At 42.6% G+C, this 20,352-nt stretch overlaps 1 protein-coding gene across 1 annotated transcript in view; it reads left to right on the top strand.

Moving 5' to 3' along the window:
• The window catches only part of KHDRBS3 (KH RNA binding domain containing, signal transduction associated 3), a 146,382-nt gene that overhangs the window by 73,463 nt on the left and 52,567 nt on the right, over nucleotides 1-20,352 (top strand). Inside the window, exons 3-4 of the mRNA XM_058175601.1 lie at nucleotides 5,212-5,328; nucleotides 10,277-10,423. Coding sequence (XP_058031584.1) covers nucleotides 5,212-5,328; nucleotides 10,277-10,423 — 264 coding nt within the window. The remainder of the gene's footprint in view (nucleotides 1-5,211; nucleotides 5,329-10,276; nucleotides 10,424-20,352) is intronic.

Below are 20,352 nucleotides of genomic sequence, written 5' to 3'. Positions count from 1 at the left end.
GCAAAAATGGCCTCCCAAGCTCCATTTTTGGCTGCGACTGCTTTTGGCAACCCTCTGCCAGCTAAAACGGAGGTTAGGAGGGCTGCATGTGGCCCTCCTGAGTTCCATTTTATCTGGTAGAGGCACTGTGAGTCGGTCCTTTGCTGTTTCCAGGGTGGTCCTGTGGGCCAGATCTAAGCACCCCGTGGACTGGATCCCGCTCCCAGGCCTTGAGTTTGACACCCCTGCTCCATGCCATGTAATATACAGTGGGGTAAAGAAGTATTTAGTCAGCCATCAGTTGTGCAAGTTCTCCCACTGAAAAAGATGAGAGGGGCCTGTAATTGTTATCATAGGTATACCTCAACTAGGAGAGACAACATGAGAAAACACATCCAGAAAATCACATTGTCTGATTTGTAACGAATTTATTTGCAAATTATGGTGGAAAATAAGTATTTGGTCAATATCAAAAGTTCATCTCAATACTTTGTTATATATCCTTTGTTGGCAATGACAGAGGTCAAACGTTGGTTTTCACACACTGTTGCTGGTATGTTGGCCCATTCCTCCATGCAGATCTCCTCGAGAGCAGTGATGTTTTGGGGCTGTCGCTGGGCAACACGGACTTTCAACTCCCTCCAAAGGTTTTCTGTGGGTTTGAGATCTGGTGACTGGCTAGGCCACTCCAGGACCTTGAAATGCTTCTTACGGAGCCACTCCTTCGTTGCCCGGGTGGTGTGTTTAGGATCATTGTCATGCTGAAAGACCCAGCCACGTTTCATCTTCAATGCCCTTGCTGATGGAAGGAGGTTTGCACTCAAAATCTCACGATACATGGCCCCATTCATTCTTTCCTTTACACGGATCAGTCGTCCTGGTCCCTTTGCAGAGAAACAGCCCCACAGCATGATGTTGCCACCCCCATGCTTCACAGTAGGTATGGTGTTCTTTGGATGCAACTCTCTCCTCCAAACACGACGAGTTGAGTTTCTACCAAACAGTTCTACTTTGGTTTCATCTGACCATATGACATTCTCCCAATCCTCTTCTGCATCATCCAAATGCTCTCTAGCAAACTTCAGATGGGCCCGGACATGTACTGGCTTAAGCAGGGGGACACGTCTGGCACTGCAGGATCTGAGTCCCTGGCGGTGTAGTGTGTTACTGATGGTAGCCTTTGTTACGTTGGTCCCAGCTCTCTGCAGGTCATTCACTAGGTCCCCCTGTGTGGTTCTGGGATATTTGCTCACCGTTCTTGTGATCATTTTGACCCCACGGGGTGAGATCTTGCATGGAGCCCCAGATCGAGGGAGATTATCAGTGGTCTTGTATGTCTTCCATTTTCTAATTATTCCTCCCACAGTTGATTTCTTCACACCAAGCTGCTTGCCTATTGCAGATTCAGTCTTCCCAGCCTGGTGCAGGTCTACAATTTTGTTTCTGGTGTCCTTTAACAGCTCTTTGGTCTTCACCATAATGGAGTTTGGAGTGTGACTGTTTGAGGTTGTGGACAGGTGTCTTTTATACTGATAACAAGTTCAAACAGGTACCATTAATACAGGTAATGAGTGGAGAACAGAGGAGCCTCTTAAAGTAGAAGTTACAGGTCTGTGAGAGCCAGAAATCTTGCTTGTTTGTTGGTGACCAAATACTTATTTTCCACCATAATTTGCAAATAAATTCGTTACAAATCAGACAATGTGATTTTCTGGATGTGTTTTCTCATGTTGTCTCTCCTAGTTGAGGTATACCTATGATAACAATTACAGGCCCCTCTCATCTTTTTCAGTGGGAGAACTTGCACAACTGGTGGCTGACTAAATACTTTTTTACCCCACTGTATGTGGGTATATGATTATATACCCACATATATTGGCTCAGATGTATGTATGTATGTATGTATGTATGTATGTATGTATGTATAAAATATAATATAAATATATTGGCAGTGTCTCAGTGGCTAAGATGCTGAGCTTGCCAATCAAAAAGTCATCAGTTCAGCGGTTCAAATCCCTAGTGCCGCATAACGGAGTGAGCTCCTGTTACTTGTCTCAGTTTCTGCCAACCTAGCAGTTTGAAAGCACGTAAAAAATGCAAGTAGAAAAATAGGGACCACCTTTGGTGGGAAGGTAACAGCGTTCCGTGCGCCTTTGGCGTTAAGTCATACCGGCCACATGACCACGGAGACGTCTTTGGATAGCACTGCCTCTTCGGGTTTGAAATGGAGATGAGCACTGCACTCTAGAGTTGGGAATGACTAGCACATATGTGCGAGGGGAACCTTTACCTTTACCTTTTTATAATTTTGTATTTATTTATTATTCAGTCATTCATGTTTATGTAGTGTATATTGGAGGTGGTGACCCTCGAGAGCGGTATGCAACAAAATTTCATTTTAATGTATGTCAGTTACTGTACATTCAAAATGACAATGAAGTTATTCTAAGTCATGGCTTCTTGTCTGCCCCAGAAAACAAAGACCATTTGAATCCAGATGAGCTTTACTTGAGAAGATTTCCATCACTTGAGCATTCATAAGCTGCAGTGGCCTGATTCCATGTGGCCTTATAAATGGTCCTCGACTCACAACTGGTTCCTTAGCAACCATTGAAAGTTACGGTCTCTCTGAAAAGGGGGGACTTATGATCCAGATGCAAAGTTCCATCCATCTCTTCCCCCACCACCATGGGAGACTGCCACCATGGTTACGTGACCATATTTCACAACAGTTTTGGTGGAAACCGGCACCTCTGGATTTTGGCAGTACTGTGGCCATAGAAAACCTGAGTTCAGTCACCGACACCTGCAACAGTCGTCATAAAACTGTCTCAGTCACATGACCATTTTACGAGCATTACATCTTACAGTAGTGGTAGTCAACCTGGTCCCTACCGCCCACTAGTGGGCGTTCCAGCTTTCATGGTGGGCCTTAGGGGTTCTGTCCGATACTGAAGCACTTTCTTTTTTTTTTTTAATTTAATTGACTTTTTAAAAAAATTTCATAGCATTATTTAAAAACATTTTCATTAGGTTTTCATAAAATTCCCCGTGACAATTTAAATTTCTGAAAATATTCTATTTGTATCGCCCACGCATAAGTTTAGTTCACGTTACATAAGTGAAACTAAATGGCACTATAGTGCGACCGCAAACAAAAGAGCCTCGTCCCAGAATATCTCGCGCATCTCCCCCCACACCACCCAGCTGTAACAGACAAGAAGAGCTGGTAGCCAGCCCCCCCCACACACACACACAACCCAATCCATGATGCGTGAGAGGCATGCGCAGATGACGATACACGGCGCAGGCTCTTTTGTTTACGGTCACACTGGTCAGTACGCAGTTAGAGTTGTGAGAGTCAGCACGAACCGGTGGGCGGTTAGAAAATTTTACTACTAACAGAGATACAAAAGTGGGCGGTAGGTATGAAAAGGTTGACTACCCCTGGCTTACAGCTATAATGAGCAGCAGTCTATTACGGTCCTACCTCAAGGACTGTGCTATTCTCCACTTTTAGAATTGGTCTTTCCAATGTGGAGGATTTTTATTTTATTTTTTACAAAAAAATGGTTTAATATGTCTGGCAACTACCACACTTTTGTTTAGAAGGATTACTGGTTGAGCATTTCTTCCAGTTGACGCAACCATTTTGGCCACACTTCATGAACACCTTACACACCCTAGAGAATGGAGACGGAAGAGATAGAAAAAAATCTGCTTTTTTAAAATCTTTGAGCTCACCATTCACGCAATCTAATCCTTTGCAGGTAGCCCGTGACCTACAACCATTCGTTTAATGACCGTTTGTAGATACAACAGCACTAAAAAGTGACTTATGACAATTTTTCACACTTAATGACCGTTGCAACATCCCTGTTGTCACGTGATCAAAATTTGGATGCTCAGCAACTGTCATAACATTTATGATGGTTGCAGTGTCCAGGGATCATGTGATTTTTATTTATTTATTTATTTATTAATAATTACATTTCTATACCGCACCATCTCCCGAAGGACTCAGGGCGGTGTACAGCCAATATTAAAATACACACACCACTACAATATACATACAATAAATAACACTATTTGAAAACAATTAAAAACAAATATTTAGTGGCCGAATCACTAAAACGGTCAAAGACCGATTAAAACCCATTAAAATTTCACTAAAATATGTCTTAGGCTAGTCCCGCTCGGTGAAATAATAAAGTCTTCAATTCACGTCTGAAGGTCCGGAGGTCAGGGAGTTGGCGTAACCCCGGAGGTAGCTCGTTCCATAGGGCTGGTGCCGCCACAGAGAAGGCCCTCCCCCTGGGGGCCACCAACCTACATTGTTTGGTCAACGGCACCCTGAGGAGGCCCGCTCTGTGGGAGCGCACAGGTCGTTGGGAGGCAATCGGTGGCAGAAGGCGGTCTCGCAAATACCCCGCTCCTAAGCCATGGAGTGCTTTAAAGATGGTAACCAGCACCTTGAATTGCACCCGGAAGGCTACCGGCAGCCAGTGCAGGCCACGCAGGATGGGTGTTATATGGGAGCAACGCGGTGCCCCCTCTATCACCCGCGCGGCCGCATTCTGGACTAGCTGGAGCCTCCAGCTAGTGATCACTTTTTTGGAACCGTCTGACAAGGAAAGTCAATGAAAGAGGCAGACTTACTTAATAATTGTTATTTCCTTCACAACTGCAGTGTTTCACTTAACGAGTGTGGCAAGAAAAGTCATAAAATGGGGCAAAGCTCAACAGCTGTCTTCCTTAGCGACTTAAACTTTGGGCTCAGTTGTGGTCTAAGATGAGTTTCCCTGTAACTGTTTTTCACTGAAATGGATTCACCCGATGGGTATCATTTTATTATCTTCGACTGAATTGTAGCTCCAGATTTTTGTTTTCAGATCCCTACAAAATATTTTGTGCCTTTTTCACTTCTTAGGTCCCTTTTGTGTTACTCTGGAACTTTTTTTTAATGTAGAGAAAGCTGCCAGTAGCAAAAAGTGCTAGCATTATGGTAATAATTTTTTCCTCTCTTCCTCCTTTCACTCGTCCTCAGCAGCAGCAAAAATTTACAGCTTAATGTGTTTCTTTATTTCCCAGAAATAGACAAGTGCTGTTTTCAGCAGCATTTTTTTTTATTTTATTTTATTCCCGGCACGAATCTTAAGTCAAGCTTACAGCATCTCAGCACTGTGGGTAGATACTTTATTGGTTTTTATTGTTGCTTATTTTGTCTTTCAGTTCAACTTTGTGGGGAAACTTTTGGGCCCGCGCGGCAATTCTCTGAAGCGCTTACAAGAGGAGACATTGACAAAAATGTCAATATTGGGAAAAGGATCCATGAGGGATAAAACAAAGGTAAAATTGCTGGCTGAAGATCATTAGCGTGCACTGTACTGCTGTGTGTGTCTTTCCTCACCAATCCTAGGGTAGCCTGGGGAGAATTAAAACAAACACAAGTCAAGGTGTACATAATGACCTATCCCAATTTGCATTCTGCATGCATTTTGCGCTACCCACCATGCATTCCTTGCCTCGGAGAAAATTCAGGGGTTTTTTGCATGCCTTTTGAGGATAGTTGGAAAGGACTGTTGACTGCCCAAACTAGCCTCCAAATTCCTCCTCATGAACACCACCAAGATACAGGCCCTTAAATCTTTATTTCACTTAGGGAGCCAGCTTGGTTTAGTGGTTAAGGTAGGTTAGAAACCAGGGGGTAGTGAGCTGTAGTCCATTTTAAGCATGAAAGCCAGCTGGGTGACTTTGGGCCAATCACCAGGAGATGGTGAGTTCTAGTCCTGCCTTAGGCCTGAAAGCCTCTGAGTGAGCTTGGTCCAATCACCAGGAGATGGTGAGTTCTAGTCCCGACTTAGGCCTGAAAGCCTCTGGGTGACCTTGGTCCAATCACCAGGAGATGGTGAGTTCTAGTCCTGCCTTAGGCCTGAAAGCCTCTGGGTGACCTTGGTCCAATCACCAGGAGATGGTGAGTTCTAGTCCCATCTTATGCCTGAAAACCTTTGAGTGAGCTTGGTCCAATCACCAGGAGATGGTGAGTTCTAGTCCTGGCGTAGGCCTGAAAGCCTCTGGGTGACCTTGGTCCAATAACCAGGAGATGGTGAATTCTAGTCTCACCTTAGGCACAACAGCTGGCTGGGTGACCTTGGACCAGTCACCCACTGTCATTTGGAACCAATATATAAAGAATTTAGGATTTAAGAAGCATGTGGCGTAACAAAGATACCCATTTTGTGACAGTTGAAATATGGCTTGCCCCAGACTTAGTCTTGGACTGATGCAGTATTTCTTAACCTTGGCAATTGGACTTCAGCTCCCAGAATTCTCCAAGCAGCTTGCTGGGAAGTAAGGCCCACACATGGTAAAGTTGCCAAATTTGAAGTAGAAAAACAACAACACTGGAATGGATAATATGTGTTGTGTTTTCATTCAATGAATCAATATTCTGCCTACACAGTGGGCAGTCTCATCAATTACATTCAGTGAGGTCAGGACTTAATACTGTCTTTAAAAACTGAGCTCTAATGTGTTTTTTCCCTTTCTGTTTTTCTATTTGTTTCCCTTATACTTCTGTATGTAAAACGAGGAAATAAAAAACAACAACCCACATTTGCCTCTCTCTTTGTCAAGAGTTCCATTTAGATTAGAATAGAATAGAATAGAATTTTTTATTGGCCAAGTGTGATTGGATACACAAGGAATTTGTCTTGGTGCATATGCTCTCAGTGTACAGAAAAGAAAAGAAAAAGAAAAATTACGATTAATCAAACTGTCTAGCACAGCTCTTGATACTCTCTGCTCTCCTACGTCTTTTATTATGTAGATTAAAAATTGTGAGCAAATTGGGCCAGGATTGCCTATTCCTCTTAAGGTTGCTGGGCAGTTCAGCTAAAATGCATTGCAAGGTTGACTCAGCATTCCATCCTTCTGGGGTCCGATAAATGAGGACTTCGATTGTTGGGGGCGATAGGTTAACTCTGTAAACCAGGGGTCTCCAACCTTGGCAACTTTAAGACTTATGGACTTCAACTCCCAGAATTCCTCAGCCAGCTTTGCTTGCTTTGAAATCGAGCTTGACGCCCCTGACTTAGAGAGTGTTGTAAAGCACTGTGAAGTGGTATATAAGTCTTAAGTACTATTGCTATTTCAGTAACCTTTGCTCTTTTCTGTTGTCTGAACCAGCAAGGAACATCCGTAATCCTCTTGCTCACTTTGCTAGACAGCATCCCCCCTCCCCGTCATTACCATACAATATCTTTATTACAGTTTTAATATGCGCTTTTATCTTTGAATCCTGCATGCTCTTTAGACCATCTTATTAGAGCCTGCGAAGGGTTGTTTACCAGGTGTTTTGTTTGTTTGTGTATCTCTCTCTCTCTCTGCTTTGTTCACTCTTAAATTATTCAGGATATCGGGGCTTGCATTGTTTCCCACGGGAGACTGTTAGAGCCTAATAGCTCTCACTGTTAAAAAGGATTTTCTTGAAAGCTGGCTTAGCTTTTTTTTTTTCCCCAGATTAAATTTATTACTTGCAGCTCCTACTCGGTTCTGTTTGTGGACTTTGCTAAATTGCTTAAAAAAGTAAAGAAGTCTCTTCATCTTTCGAAAGCCGCCTTCGTTAGGTTACAAGTAAGACAGCACTGGAATGCAGACAGGGGACCGAACACAGTTCATCTCGTTGCCACAAATAAAGAAATGGAGAGGCTAATAAGAACAGAGACCTTATATAACTTTTTTTCTACCCGTTTTTTCTTACAAGTCTCAAACTACCCAGTACTTTTGACATGTGTTAGCGTCCCCGATTTACGCAGGCCTGTTAACCGATCCCATTATTTTTGCTGTAAATTTCAGAATAAAAAGATTGTTACCCAGAAGTAAGTTTCGGAGCGACTCAAACCTAAGTAGCTCATAATTAATGACACAAACCAGATGCAAGAACTTTTAACAAGAGCAGTCAAATGTGCATCTGAGGTCCTTGTTTGAAAAACAGTGTAGCATAGAGTATTTTTTAATACACCCTACCCAGTGGTGGGTTGTTCTCCCCGGTTCAGGTGAGCCGATAGCGGAGACGGTGAGGTGAGAGCAAACTGGTTCTCTGTCAGTTAGCTTGGCCCTCCCGCCCGCCTCTGCGTTATACATACCTTATACTCGGTAGTTTTTAGCCCAGCTGAAAGACGCAGCAGAGCGGATTGCCATGTCTCAGCTGTTCCTTAATACGCTGCACTTGCGCGGAGCTAAGCGTGTGCATGAAGTGAACCCGTGGTAACACCGGTTGAAACCCAACATTGACCCTAGCTAGAACAATAATATAGAAGCACTTCAGAACATACATAGACTAGAAACATAAAAGAGGCCATCGTGGATTTCTGACTATTCAGGATATCAGGAGCTTCTGATGTACTTGAGGGTAAGGAATGTCCTTAAATGCCCCTCTTCAAATCATTACTAATATTGCTCTGTACTTCTAGTTTTGTTTTTCCCCAATCAGCACCCATTTATCTTATTTTACAAGCAGCCTTTTATCTACTATAATGCTATATGCCCAAGCCTTTAATGAAATAAATGCAATGGCCCACCTAAGTGCAGTGGAAAATTTGTGTGTGTAGATATACACACTAACACATACACATTCCATTTTCCACTACACCTGGGGTGGGCCACTGTCCTTATTTTAATAAATGCTCTCGGTAGGTATGTAGGTAGAAAGAATCCAGATTTATCAACTAGGTTGTAAGTAGATGGGGGTCGAAATACCAAAAGGCATATTTGTTCCAGACCTTCCTTTACCACCTCCCCTCTTTTATCCCATCTCTGTGGTTCATCCGTGATTACCTATATGTGTTGAAAGGGTCAGCGGCATCTGCTCAGCATCGCAATATTTCGGTTGCCAGGCAACAGAGATAAGATAGAATGGCAAAACAGAGGAAGTAGAGCAGAAATAGAACACTTGGTGAGGGAAAAGTGTTGTGACAAAGACAAAAACGTAAAGCAGACTTAAGTTATGTGCTAGAGGTTGGTGGGATTTTGTAGTTGGGGAAAGGAAAAAAATGATCAAGTGACGCCATTTACTCGTTGGGTGCCTCTTTTGTTGTGATCAAGTGGGGTGAATGAGGATGGAGGTTAACTATATTAAAGCCAGCTTTAAAATACTTAGCTGATTGATAGCTCTAGAGCAGGGGTGTCCAAACTTGGTCCCTTTAAGACTTTTGGACTTCAACTCCCAGAGTTCCTCAGCCAGCTTTGCTGGCTGAGGGACTCTGGGAGTTGAAGTCCAAAAGTCTTAAAGGGACCAAGTTTGGACACCCCTGCTCTAGAGGGTAATGGACCTGTTTAGCTTTCATTTCCAGAGAGCTTTGGAGATAGTTATTATTTTTCTTCAGGTTTCCAAGTTCTTTCCTGGTATTTAGGCCTTGGTGGTGGGTGGATCCATGAGGAATGGATGGAGTATCCAAACTATACCTTTTTCCGACGATTTTGAGAATTCCCATAAGGCTGGAAGTTTTTTAGAAGATGTGTAACTCCATCTTGTTACACCCTGGTTACAAAAGCGGTGGTATAAAATCCAGCATATTTTTGATTAAGAGGCAGACCATTGTAGATTTGTTGAATAGCTATGGGATGCAACCATGAATAGCATTGTTGGCAAAGTTCAATATAATTCGGAATTCTCTCTCTGGTACCACATAATATTGTTTCTCAGTCTCGGTCACCTCTGGACTTCCAACTCCCAGAATTGCTTGCTGGGGAATTCTGGGAGTTGAAGTCTAAAGATGTTAGTGCCTAAGGTTGAGAAATACTGCTGTATAGATCAGGGGTCTCCAACCTTGGCAACTTTCAAGACTTGTGGACTTCAACTCCCAGAGTTCCTCAGCCAGCTTTGCTTTACTGGCTGAGGAACTCTAGGAGTTGAAGTCCACAAGTCTTAAAGTTGCCATGGTTGGAGACTCCTGGTATAGATACTTGTTATCTATAAGACATGAGACCTAGTTTCTACTCATAAAATTGGCTTGGTTGCAGATTATAAGGGGCTCAATTGCGGTCATACTTCAAGGACTACCTGTATACCATAGAAGATTAGCAGAGTGGGGCCCATGGTATCTTGGAATTATTTACTTGAGTGATAACATGGGGAATCCATATGGTATATTTATTTCCAGATTCATTTTGGTTAATTATTCCTTTCCCCACCCCCCTCGTCCCCTAGCAGTGTGTAAAATATCACATGATCGTTGTCTGACTTCATGCGTTTCTTCATGCAATGATTTCAAGTGACATTTTTCCATCTTCCCAGGAAGAAGAATTGAGGAAAAGCGGAGAAGCAAAGTATTTCCATCTAAACGATGATCTGCATGTTCTCATTGAAGTGTTTGCCCCACCAGCCGAAGCCTATGCCAGAATGGGACACGCGCTGGAAGAAATTAAGAAATTTCTCATTCCTGTAAGTATCGATCACTGCCATAGTTCTTGTTCGTTCGTTCGTTCATTCATTCATTCATTCATTCATTCATTCGTTCATTCTTCAGTTTCTATGGCCACCCACCTCATCAAGTGACTCTGGGCAGCAGACAGAATTAAAACGAAATAAGAAGAATGACAAAATGTTACAAAAGTTAAAAATGCAAAACAGCTATGAAAAAATAAAATCCCTAACACCGGGGGTGTCACACTCGATTTTATTGATGGCCACATCAGGGTTGTGTTTGACCTCGGGGGACCGGGGAGGACGTGGCTGGGGGGGCGTGGCCAGCTCGACGTCACTCGTGGCCGGGGGTGCTGTGGAGGCCCAAGTGCTCTGTCAGCAAAAATGGGCTCCTGAGCTCCATTTTCGGCTGCGACTGCCTCCTGCAACCCTCTGCCAACAAAAATGGAGCCCAAGAGGAGGCCCTCCCAAGTTCTGTTTTCGCTGGCAGAGGATTGCAGGAGGCCTTCGCAGCCGGAAATGGAGCTCGGGAGCCTGTTTTTGCTGGCAGAGTAATCGGGCAGCCACAAGCGCCCCTGACATGAGTGACACCAAGCAGGCCACGCCCACTCTGGCCACCCCCTCCCAAGCCCCCTTTTCATTGGCAGAGGCATCCCAGGTTGGTCCTTCGCTGTTTCCAGGTCAGCCCCGCAGGCAAGATCTAAGCATCATGCAAGCTGGATCTGGCCCGCGGGCCTTGAATTTGACACCCCTGCCCTAAGACAACCAAGGTTTTTATTTGAAAGCATTTGTACATTTGGATTTTGTTTTTTCAAAAGGCCTTAACCTTTATTTTCTCATAAGAATGCTGTGATATATCTTTAGCATATCCATTTGTCCATGACTTTTGTCTTGCAAAGACCAGCTGTGCGAAACGTCATAGAAAATGTCGGTTGTGGCCATTCCACCATTGTTGAAGAAGGCTATACAGAAAGCGCTTTGACGTATGACCGGTCACTTAATGATCGTTCCAAGTCATGGGGAACTCAGACAAAAAGTATGGCTTGTATCTGAAGTACGGAAGGTCACTCCACCCCCTGTCACATGACTATTTTGGATGCTTAACAACTGGCCCACTGTCAGGCCTGGAAACCATACTAGACTTTAGGGTTCCAGATGCTGCCACATTTTTCCCCTGAGGGGAAGAAGGGGGGTTGAGGGGTATGGTAACATTCTTCAAGCGGTCAAGGTTGGATGGTGTTCATATCTGCAGGAAGAGTGGCGAGAAGATATTCGAATGAACTGGGAGAACGTGGGACCATGTGACCATCAAAGGGGTCAGGGGGGTGGGACTCTTGGGGTTTGTATAACTGGGAAAAGAATCCGGAAGTTCAGTTTTGGAATTTCACTCATCGTGTGCCAGTTTCCTCATGCCAGTAAAGAACTCTGAAAGACAATGGCTTCTGAGTTTTTTTTCTGGAACCTTGACAACCACATTTGCAGCGTCCCACAGTCATGTGACCATGATTTTCAGCATTTTTGCCAGAAACCAATGTTGAGTTCCAGTTTCCGGCAAAAAAAAACCCCCACTCCATAGCAAACAATGGGTTCACTAAATAGCTGCATTGTTTGCTTAACCATAGCAAACAAAATAGGATGTGAGATTAGGTGCAGGGACATGTTGAATTGCTTAAATGACCATCATGATTTAGGACCATAACAGAGGGGTCAGTTATGGTCGTGAATCAAGGACTAACTGTCCAGGAGAGACTTCCATATAGCAAGGGGATCTAAGTAACCATTGTAATAGTTACCTGTTCTCATTTCGTGGCAGCATTTTCTACCCGTGATGTGGGAAGATACAGTAGTGGCCAAAATTGTGGAAACCTTTTGGGAAAGGTGTATTTTTGAGTTTTGATGGCTAATAACACCACTTTTTTGGGGGGAGGGGGTTTCAAGATAATCATATTCCACTGCTGGAATGGCCTGGGAATAGCCCAGGCCTTCACCCAATGGAAAATCTATGGAGCCGACTAAAGAAACTTGTTAGTCAGAAGCGACCCAGCAATAAAACCCAGTTAATAGAACCAATTCTTCAATCTTGGTTTCACATGACAACAACTGCAGAACTAAAAGACTTGGTTCACTCCATGGGAAGACATTGGAAGGCCGTAATTCATGCAAAAGGTTACCCAACAAAATATTAACTGACATGGGGATCATTTTTGTATATCTCATTTTTTCTACGTGTTTCACTTTTCTTCTTTATACTGTAACTACTATTCTAATAGCAAATCCTTCAGAAACGTTATTGCATTACATTCTTGATTAAATTATCTTTCCATTGATATATAATTTTATGGTATTACTCCAAAAAAAAGTGGTGTAATTAACTAGTTTTAGAAAATACACTTTTCCCAAAAGGTTTCCACAATTTTGGCCACTACTGTATACAGGTAGCCCTCTACTTACAACTTTAATGACTGTCTTGAGACCAAAATGGTACTGAAAAAGGTAACATGACCATTTTTCACACTTACGACTGTTGCAGCATCCCCATGGTCACAGGACCAAAATTTGGATGCTTGGCAACTGGCATGTACTTGTGCTGTTGCAGTGTTCCGGGGTTATGTTATCATCTTTTGCCACTTCCTGACAAACAAAATCAATGGGGAAACCAGATTCACTTAATAACTAAATTATACTTAGCAACTGCAAGGGATTATGTGGCCGTTAAAAGAAGAAGTGCAGTGGTTCGCTTAACAACTGTGGCAAGGAAGGTCATAAAATGGGACAAAGCTCACTTAACAACTGTCTTGCTTAGCAATGGAAATTTCGGGAGCTCAACAGTAATAAATCAAGGACTACCTGTAATGCATGAATTAGCCGTAGATTAAAAAGTACAATATGGTCCCTTGTACTTAAATTGAGTGTTACCATTCATACCTCACGTTGTTAGGCATTATTACCATATTTTTCGGAGTATAAAGTAAAGGTTCCCCTCGCACATATGTGCTAGTCGTTTCCGACTCTAGGGGGCAGTGCTCATCTCCATTTCAAAGTCGAAGAGCCAGCACTGTCCGAACACGTCTTTGTGGTCATGTGGCCAGCATGACTAAACACCAAAGGCGCACGGAACACTGTTACCTTCCCACCAAAATTGGTCCCTATTTTTCTACTTGCATTTTTTACGTCCTTTCAAACTGCTAGGTTGACAGAAGCTGGGACAAGTAATGGGAGCTCACCCCGTTACGCGGCACTAGTGATTCAAACTGCTGAAGTGCTGACCTTTCAATCGACAAGCTTAGCCACTGAGCCACTGTGATCCTAAATGACCCTTAGCCATCCCTCCTAAAAGAGGCTGAAAATTTGGGTGTGTCTTATACTCCGAATGTAACCCCACCCACCCGTCGGCCCCCACCCTTTAGCCTCCGTGTTTTCTCTTCATGGCTGCAGAGATTACTACTGACAATGGCTTGTGTTTTTGGGTTCCGCACATCGCGTTTTCAGCCTCCAAATACTCCATTTGAGAGCCCTTCAAGGCTGCGGGGATCGCGAAAGCATATCGCCACCTGAAACCACAACAAGTTTGGAGGCTGAAAACGTGACTTGCGGTAGCCAAAATGGCTACCCGGAACAGCTGTTGTCTTATACCCCTTCTGCGCTTCGCCTGTTTTAGTCACTGGAGCTCCCTCCGATGATCAGATGTGCTTTTAAAGCTGTTTTTCAGCCCCAATGGGAGTGAAAGAATCTTCCGTGCTTTGCCTGCTTTTCTAATTGCTGCTTGCTCTGACGATCAGCTGTGCTTTAGAAGCTGTTTTTTAGCCCCAACCAGCCCCAACCTCAAAACCAGCAAGCGAACTAATGTGCTGAAGCTGACCAGGCTAAGGACGGTAGCCAGGTGAATACCTGGTCTGCAGATTTTTTTTTTTCCTATTTTCCTCCCCAAAAACTAAAGTGTGTCTTATACTCCAAAAAATACGATAATTCAGTGATCTAAGTTAATGCAGGCATATGAAGTCCATGATTTTAACCCATGTCTTTACTTTCTAATGTACTTTGGTCATGATTATTCAAAAGTGGTACTCTGTTGTTTTGCAGATGATTTGGACAATTTTCCCAACCTGCTACTTACAAGTAGATTTGATTATTAGACACTGATCTGACCATCACTTTAATCAGGCAGTTAGTTTTCTCCAAATACCTGCATGGTAATTTTCTTTGCAATTAATGAGTCTGTAGCAGCAGGTAATCCAGTTGAGTGTGGTATGTTAATGTTGTAGATTATTAGGACAAATACTTCTTGATTACTTTCCCACTGCTGATAATTTTTTTTAAAAAAGCCAATTTCAAAACACCATAAAAGTGGAAAACATTAAGATGATCAACAGCAGCCTACAGAACAGAAGCATTAAAATACTTAAAAATTAAAATATTTTAATGGCCTAGCATAGAAGTTTTTGCCTAACCATGCAAAAAAGAGAAGGAAATACTAAATGAAATAGCATTTTATACTTATCTCAAGGATTGAAATATTTGCATGTACCGGAAACCCTTGATTAGACTCACAATTTATTTTGGCTTCAATAGACAATAAACGTATTTGGACATTTTCTCTAAAATAATGGGTTTCACTCATTGTATCAGTATTAGTTTAAATGGTTCACTGAGCTTTACATTAATTCTGCCAATTTATTTCCATGACATAAATTATGCAGATGGTGTACATTTGTATTGAATCTAATGGTCATTTAAATTTTAACTGTTACCTTCTACCCAGGAATATGTTAAATTGAGTTTTGTTGTATGTCACAAATCATTTGGCATGCAATGTATCTATCATATATATACCTGCAAATAAGGTGAGAATTTTCCCCCAAAATTGAGTTCAGTTTATGCACAGATGGGCTTTCTTATGCATACACAATAATATTTTTAAAATACCCATATATTCTGTATATACTCACATAAAAGCCCATCCAGAGGTAAGCTGACCCTCCAATTTTTAACTACAATGCCATGAAAAATGGATAATCCATGGATTATCCACGGATAAGCCAATTATTAAAAATTAAAACATATGAACATTTTGAGGGTTGAGTTATCTGGGGGTGGCACTTTTTCATGGTTTTTAAATTAAAAGGGGGTCAGCTTATCCGTTGATGGGCTTATACATAAATCTATACAATCATTTCAAAATTCTATACATTTTGTAATTCCCTAAACACTAATAGAACTTATCCTTATGAGGACATGATAAATTATGTATTTTAGTCATGAGAAATGAATGCATTCCTAAATCTTCTGAACATTAGCTAACTCTTGTACTTTTGCAATAAAATGACAATGTTGTAACGAAGCCTGAAACCCAAGTATGCTGTTTGGGGGCTGAAAATATGTAAGTTGCTTGTTATATAACACTTTTAGCACATTGGCTAGGCGGTGCGTTACTACGTTAAAATTGTGGAGGAAGATGAAATAGTGCCAGGACTGTAGCTGGCTTGAAGATCCTTTCTACCAACCTACATTTTCCAGGATGATAATAATACAAGTAGCCTGTGATTTATGATCACAATTGAGCCCCAGATTTCTGTTGCTAAGTGAGACATTTGTTACGTGAGTTTTGTCCCCATTTTATGACTTTTCGTGCCATAGTTGTTAAATGAATCATTGTGGTTCTTTAGTAACACGGTTGTTAAGTGAATCTGGCTTCCCCATTGACTTTGCAAAAGATGATCACATGACCCCAGGAACGTCAATCATCATAAATATGAGTCAGTTTCCAAGCATCTGAATTTTAATGATGTGACCGTGGGGATGCTGCAGTGGTTGTAAGTGAGAAAAAAGTTTGTTGGTTACTTTTTTCCCCAGTGCTGTTATAACTTTGAAAGGTCACTGAATAAAGTGTTGTAAATTGAGGATTATCTATATGGACTAATCTCTAGACCAGGGGACCCCAACCTTGGCAACTTTAAGAGTTGTGGACTTCAGCAAAGCTGGCTGAGGAATTCTGGGAGTTGAAGTCCACAAGTCTTAAAGTTGCCAAGGTTGGAGACCCCTACTCTAGACTAATATTTCATTGGTGTTTCAGTGCTTGTTCAGTGTTTTGTAGTAAAACCTCCTTGTAAACAATCTTCAATATTTGTTTGGAAACCAGGTTGTGTGTTTTTAAATCTCAGTAAGCACAAAAAAATCACCTCCCCGCTTCCTGTGAAATAAATATCAGAACTAGAGACCAAGGCACTCAGCACAGAAATTTCAGATCGGGATAGGTAGATGGGATGGGATGGGATGGGATGGGATGGGATGGGGAATAGAATAGAATAGACATAGACATAGACATAGACAAACAGAGCTGTTATAGAAGATCTTGGAAGTTTTCTAGTCCAACCCCCTGCTTAGGCAGGAAATCCTACACCACTTCAGACAAATGGTTATCCAACCTCTTCTTAAAAACTTCCAGTGTCAGAGCATTTGCAACATCTGGAGGCAAGTTGTTCCACTGAATAATTGTCAGGAAATTTCTCCTTAGTTCTAAATTGCTTCTCTCCTTGATTAGTTTCCACCCATTGCTTCTTGTCCTGCCCTCAGGTGCTTTGGAGAACAGCCCGACTCCCTCTTCTCTGTGGCAGCCCCTGAGATATTGGAACACTGCTATCATGTCTCCCCTAGTCCTTCTTTTCATCAAACTAGATATACCCAGTTCCTGCAACCGTTCTTCATATGCTTTAGCCTAATCTTCTTTGTTGCTGTTGTTTCATTCATTCTTCTATGACTTAAAAGCTTTGCTTCTTCTTAAAATATAGACCTAATGAAGCATAACTACAGATTATCATTAACCTATGGATGCATGTATTCTTTCATTACCTTAAAATCCGGGCTTCAAGATCTTCCCTTAGAGCCATGATGACGAACCTATGGCACATGTGCCAGAAGTGGCACGCAGAGCCTTCTCTGTGGGCACGTGAGCCCTCACCAGCTGCCCCTTGGCTTCTGGCACGCACATATGTGCCAGCCAGCTGGTTTTCGCGTGTGCCAGAGCGCCGGAAACCCAAAGACCAGCTGGCCAGTGTACATGCACATGCTGTCCACCTGGTCTTTGGGTTTCCAGCGCATGCAAGCATGTTGTCCAGCTGGTCTTCGTGCATGCCGGAGCACTGGAAACCCAAACACGAGCTGGTTTTCAATATTTGTGGTGCTCCAGCACATGCGCGCACATGCGTTCGCGTTCCAGTTTGGGCACTCAGTGCCGAAAAGGTTCTCCATCACTGCCTTAGAAATTTGTGAAAATTCTGCTAAAAATTAAAAAATTCTGCTAAAAAACAGCTAAAAATTCTGATGTTTTCAGCGGAGAAATGTATATAAAAAAAACAGAATAGAAATGCAACTCGTTCTATGTTTTTTGTGCATTTCCAGACCCACAACAAAGGCATGAGCTTTTATATGAAAGTTGACATGCCTCTCTTTCTCCCTCCCTTCCCCTCCCCCCCATAGTCTTTTGGATTTTTATAGACAAATGTTTTCAATCTGTTCTTCCAGTTGCTTAGTTAATGAAGTGTTTAGCAATCCTGACAGGATTTATGAACTTAGCATTCAGGGTACCATTTCTTCAGTGGGAAAGGAAACCTATCTAGAGTCCCTGTGGGAGTAAGATGAAAGAAACCATATTGGCTTCCTTCATCCTCCTTTATGCAACGTTCTCTAACTCAATTATAGAATATTCTGCCAGAGAAATGGAGCTCTGAAGAGCGAACTTCAGTTCATTTATTGATTTCGGGTTTTCCCCCCCCCTCCATCCTGCACGAGGAAGAACGTATCTTTTAATATGCAAGATTATTAAACTATCTTTTTCTAGAACAGGCAGGCATTCTGGGAACTGAAAGAATTCCAGCAGTTCTCTTGAAAAGGCCATCAACGGAGAATGGCAAAGTGTATTGCTTGCCTCTTGTTTGTGGCCTGGCGGCTTCTGCTTGGAGGTTTTTCAAGGTTCTTAAAGTCAACCTGTCAGCAAAACTATAGACCTCAGTCTGAATACAATTGAAGAATTCAGCCTTGTGCTACACATCAACGGCTTATATTAAGTACAGGAAGTCCTCAACTTGTGACCACAATTGAACCCCAAATTGATGTTGCTAAGTGAGAAATTTGTTAAGCGAAGTTTGCCCTATTGTACGACTTTTCTTGTCATGTTTGTTAAGTGAATCTCTGCATCTGTTAAATTAGCAACCTGGTTGTAAACTGAACCTGGCTTCCCCATTGACTTTGCTTGTCAGACAGTCACAAAAAGGGCTCATGTGACCCCCGGATGCTCTGACCGTCATAAATATAAACCACTCGCCAAGCATCCAAATGTAAATCACATGACCTTCGGGATGCTGCGGTGGTCGTCATTGTGAAAAACAGTAATCAAGTCACTTTTTTTCAGTGCAGTTGTAACTTCAAACGGTCACTAAGCAAACTGTTGTAAATAGAGGACTATTGTTATACCTCCTACCTGCATTTGGAAACTTGTTTTCAAACAACTCTTGTGTTTGTGGCCTTTGTATTATCTAACAGATGGTTCCCACCAGACCAGTCTAAAAGCTCTTGACCCATCTTCAGATTTTTCTTCTTCACTCTACATAAATGTTTCTCAACCAGACCAACTTTAAGATGGCTGGACTTCAGCTCTCAGAATTCCCCAGCCAACAAGTGAGGTCCACCTGTTTTAAGGATGCTCAGGTTGTGAAATACGGTTCTGCATTAAAAAAAAAAAAAAAACAACTAGGCTGAGATAAGCCACAGAGAGTAGAACCTTACGTGATATGGAGTATCTTGGGTTCTGATGCATTTGTCTTCCACAATCAACGCTCAGTAAACCTTAGACATTCGATAAAGTATTTTGTAAATCGGGATTGAACTATAGGGTCCTTATTGTTCTCTGAGCTTGACTGTTTTGGTTGACAATTTGTTACCCAACTAGGTAACGTTATCAATGCGCCGATGATGCTACTTAATTGGATAACGAAACGTTTGCAAGAAAAGAACCTGTTGTGACACAAAAAGTCCTAAACAAACATATTTTATTAGAACAGCTGAGAATTACTTCATTCTCAGTTTAGTCCAAATTAAGTCCAAAATAAATCCTTCAGAAAAAGTCTTCTTTGGCACCCTGCCAAAGGTTTTTCTTGGCAAATATCCACAAAGTTTAGAAACAGGAGACAAGGAACAATTGTAGCAACGTTGCTTTCCTACATAGAACCCAAGCACTGTTGCTGCTCTTTTAAGCCTTATGGGAAGGGCCAATCATCTCCTGGCCTTACTCCCGTGTTGTCCTTTTTGCTTTAGCTGCTCTTGCCTTCTGGCAGCACTTCGCGTGCATGCACTATGAACAGGCTCCTCCTATTTCTCCGCCTCTCTGCTGTCCACCTCTGGAGGCTCCAGAGTCCGCACATCGCTCCCAGTTGGCCCTGGCCCCATCTCTGCCTCCAATGCAGAGCCCTCGTTCGGCCTTCCCCTGACTCCAGGACTGGCCCATCGTCCTCCTCAGCCTCCTCACTGTCCAACTCCGCTGCCAGCTCTGCAGGCTGCTGACAGACCACAACAGAACCAACCTCAGAGAACACCAAGGACCTCACAGTATCGCGCATCCATTAAGCACTCCTTACGGATGCTACTGCTTACACTGGACCTTCTCTATCTGTACTATGTGGAGGGTTCAGTAAGAAAGCTGTACGTGGGATGCATAAGGTAGAACACACTTGTTTGCTGGGTTGTGAGAAGGTCCGTCTCCTTGACTGTACAGAGCAAATGCACGACCCGGATGATTGCAACCTGTCTTCTCAGGGTACGCTTAAATACTTCTGGACTATGCCTTGGCAACTGCAATTCTTAAGACTTCATTCGATTGAGGACTGCATTTCTGGGATTTCTGCAGGGTGGAAGTTACAGACAAGTTGACAGCAGGCAGTTTAAAGAAAGCTGGTCTG

Source organism: Ahaetulla prasina, chromosome 3, assembly GCF_028640845.1.
Source record: "Ahaetulla prasina isolate Xishuangbanna chromosome 3, ASM2864084v1, whole genome shotgun sequence".
NCBI classification, from domain to species: Eukaryota; Metazoa; Chordata; class Lepidosauria; order Squamata; family Colubridae; genus Ahaetulla; species Ahaetulla prasina.
Note: the sequence above shows the minus strand (reverse complement) of the source record. Positions and strands in the feature narration are given on the sequence as shown.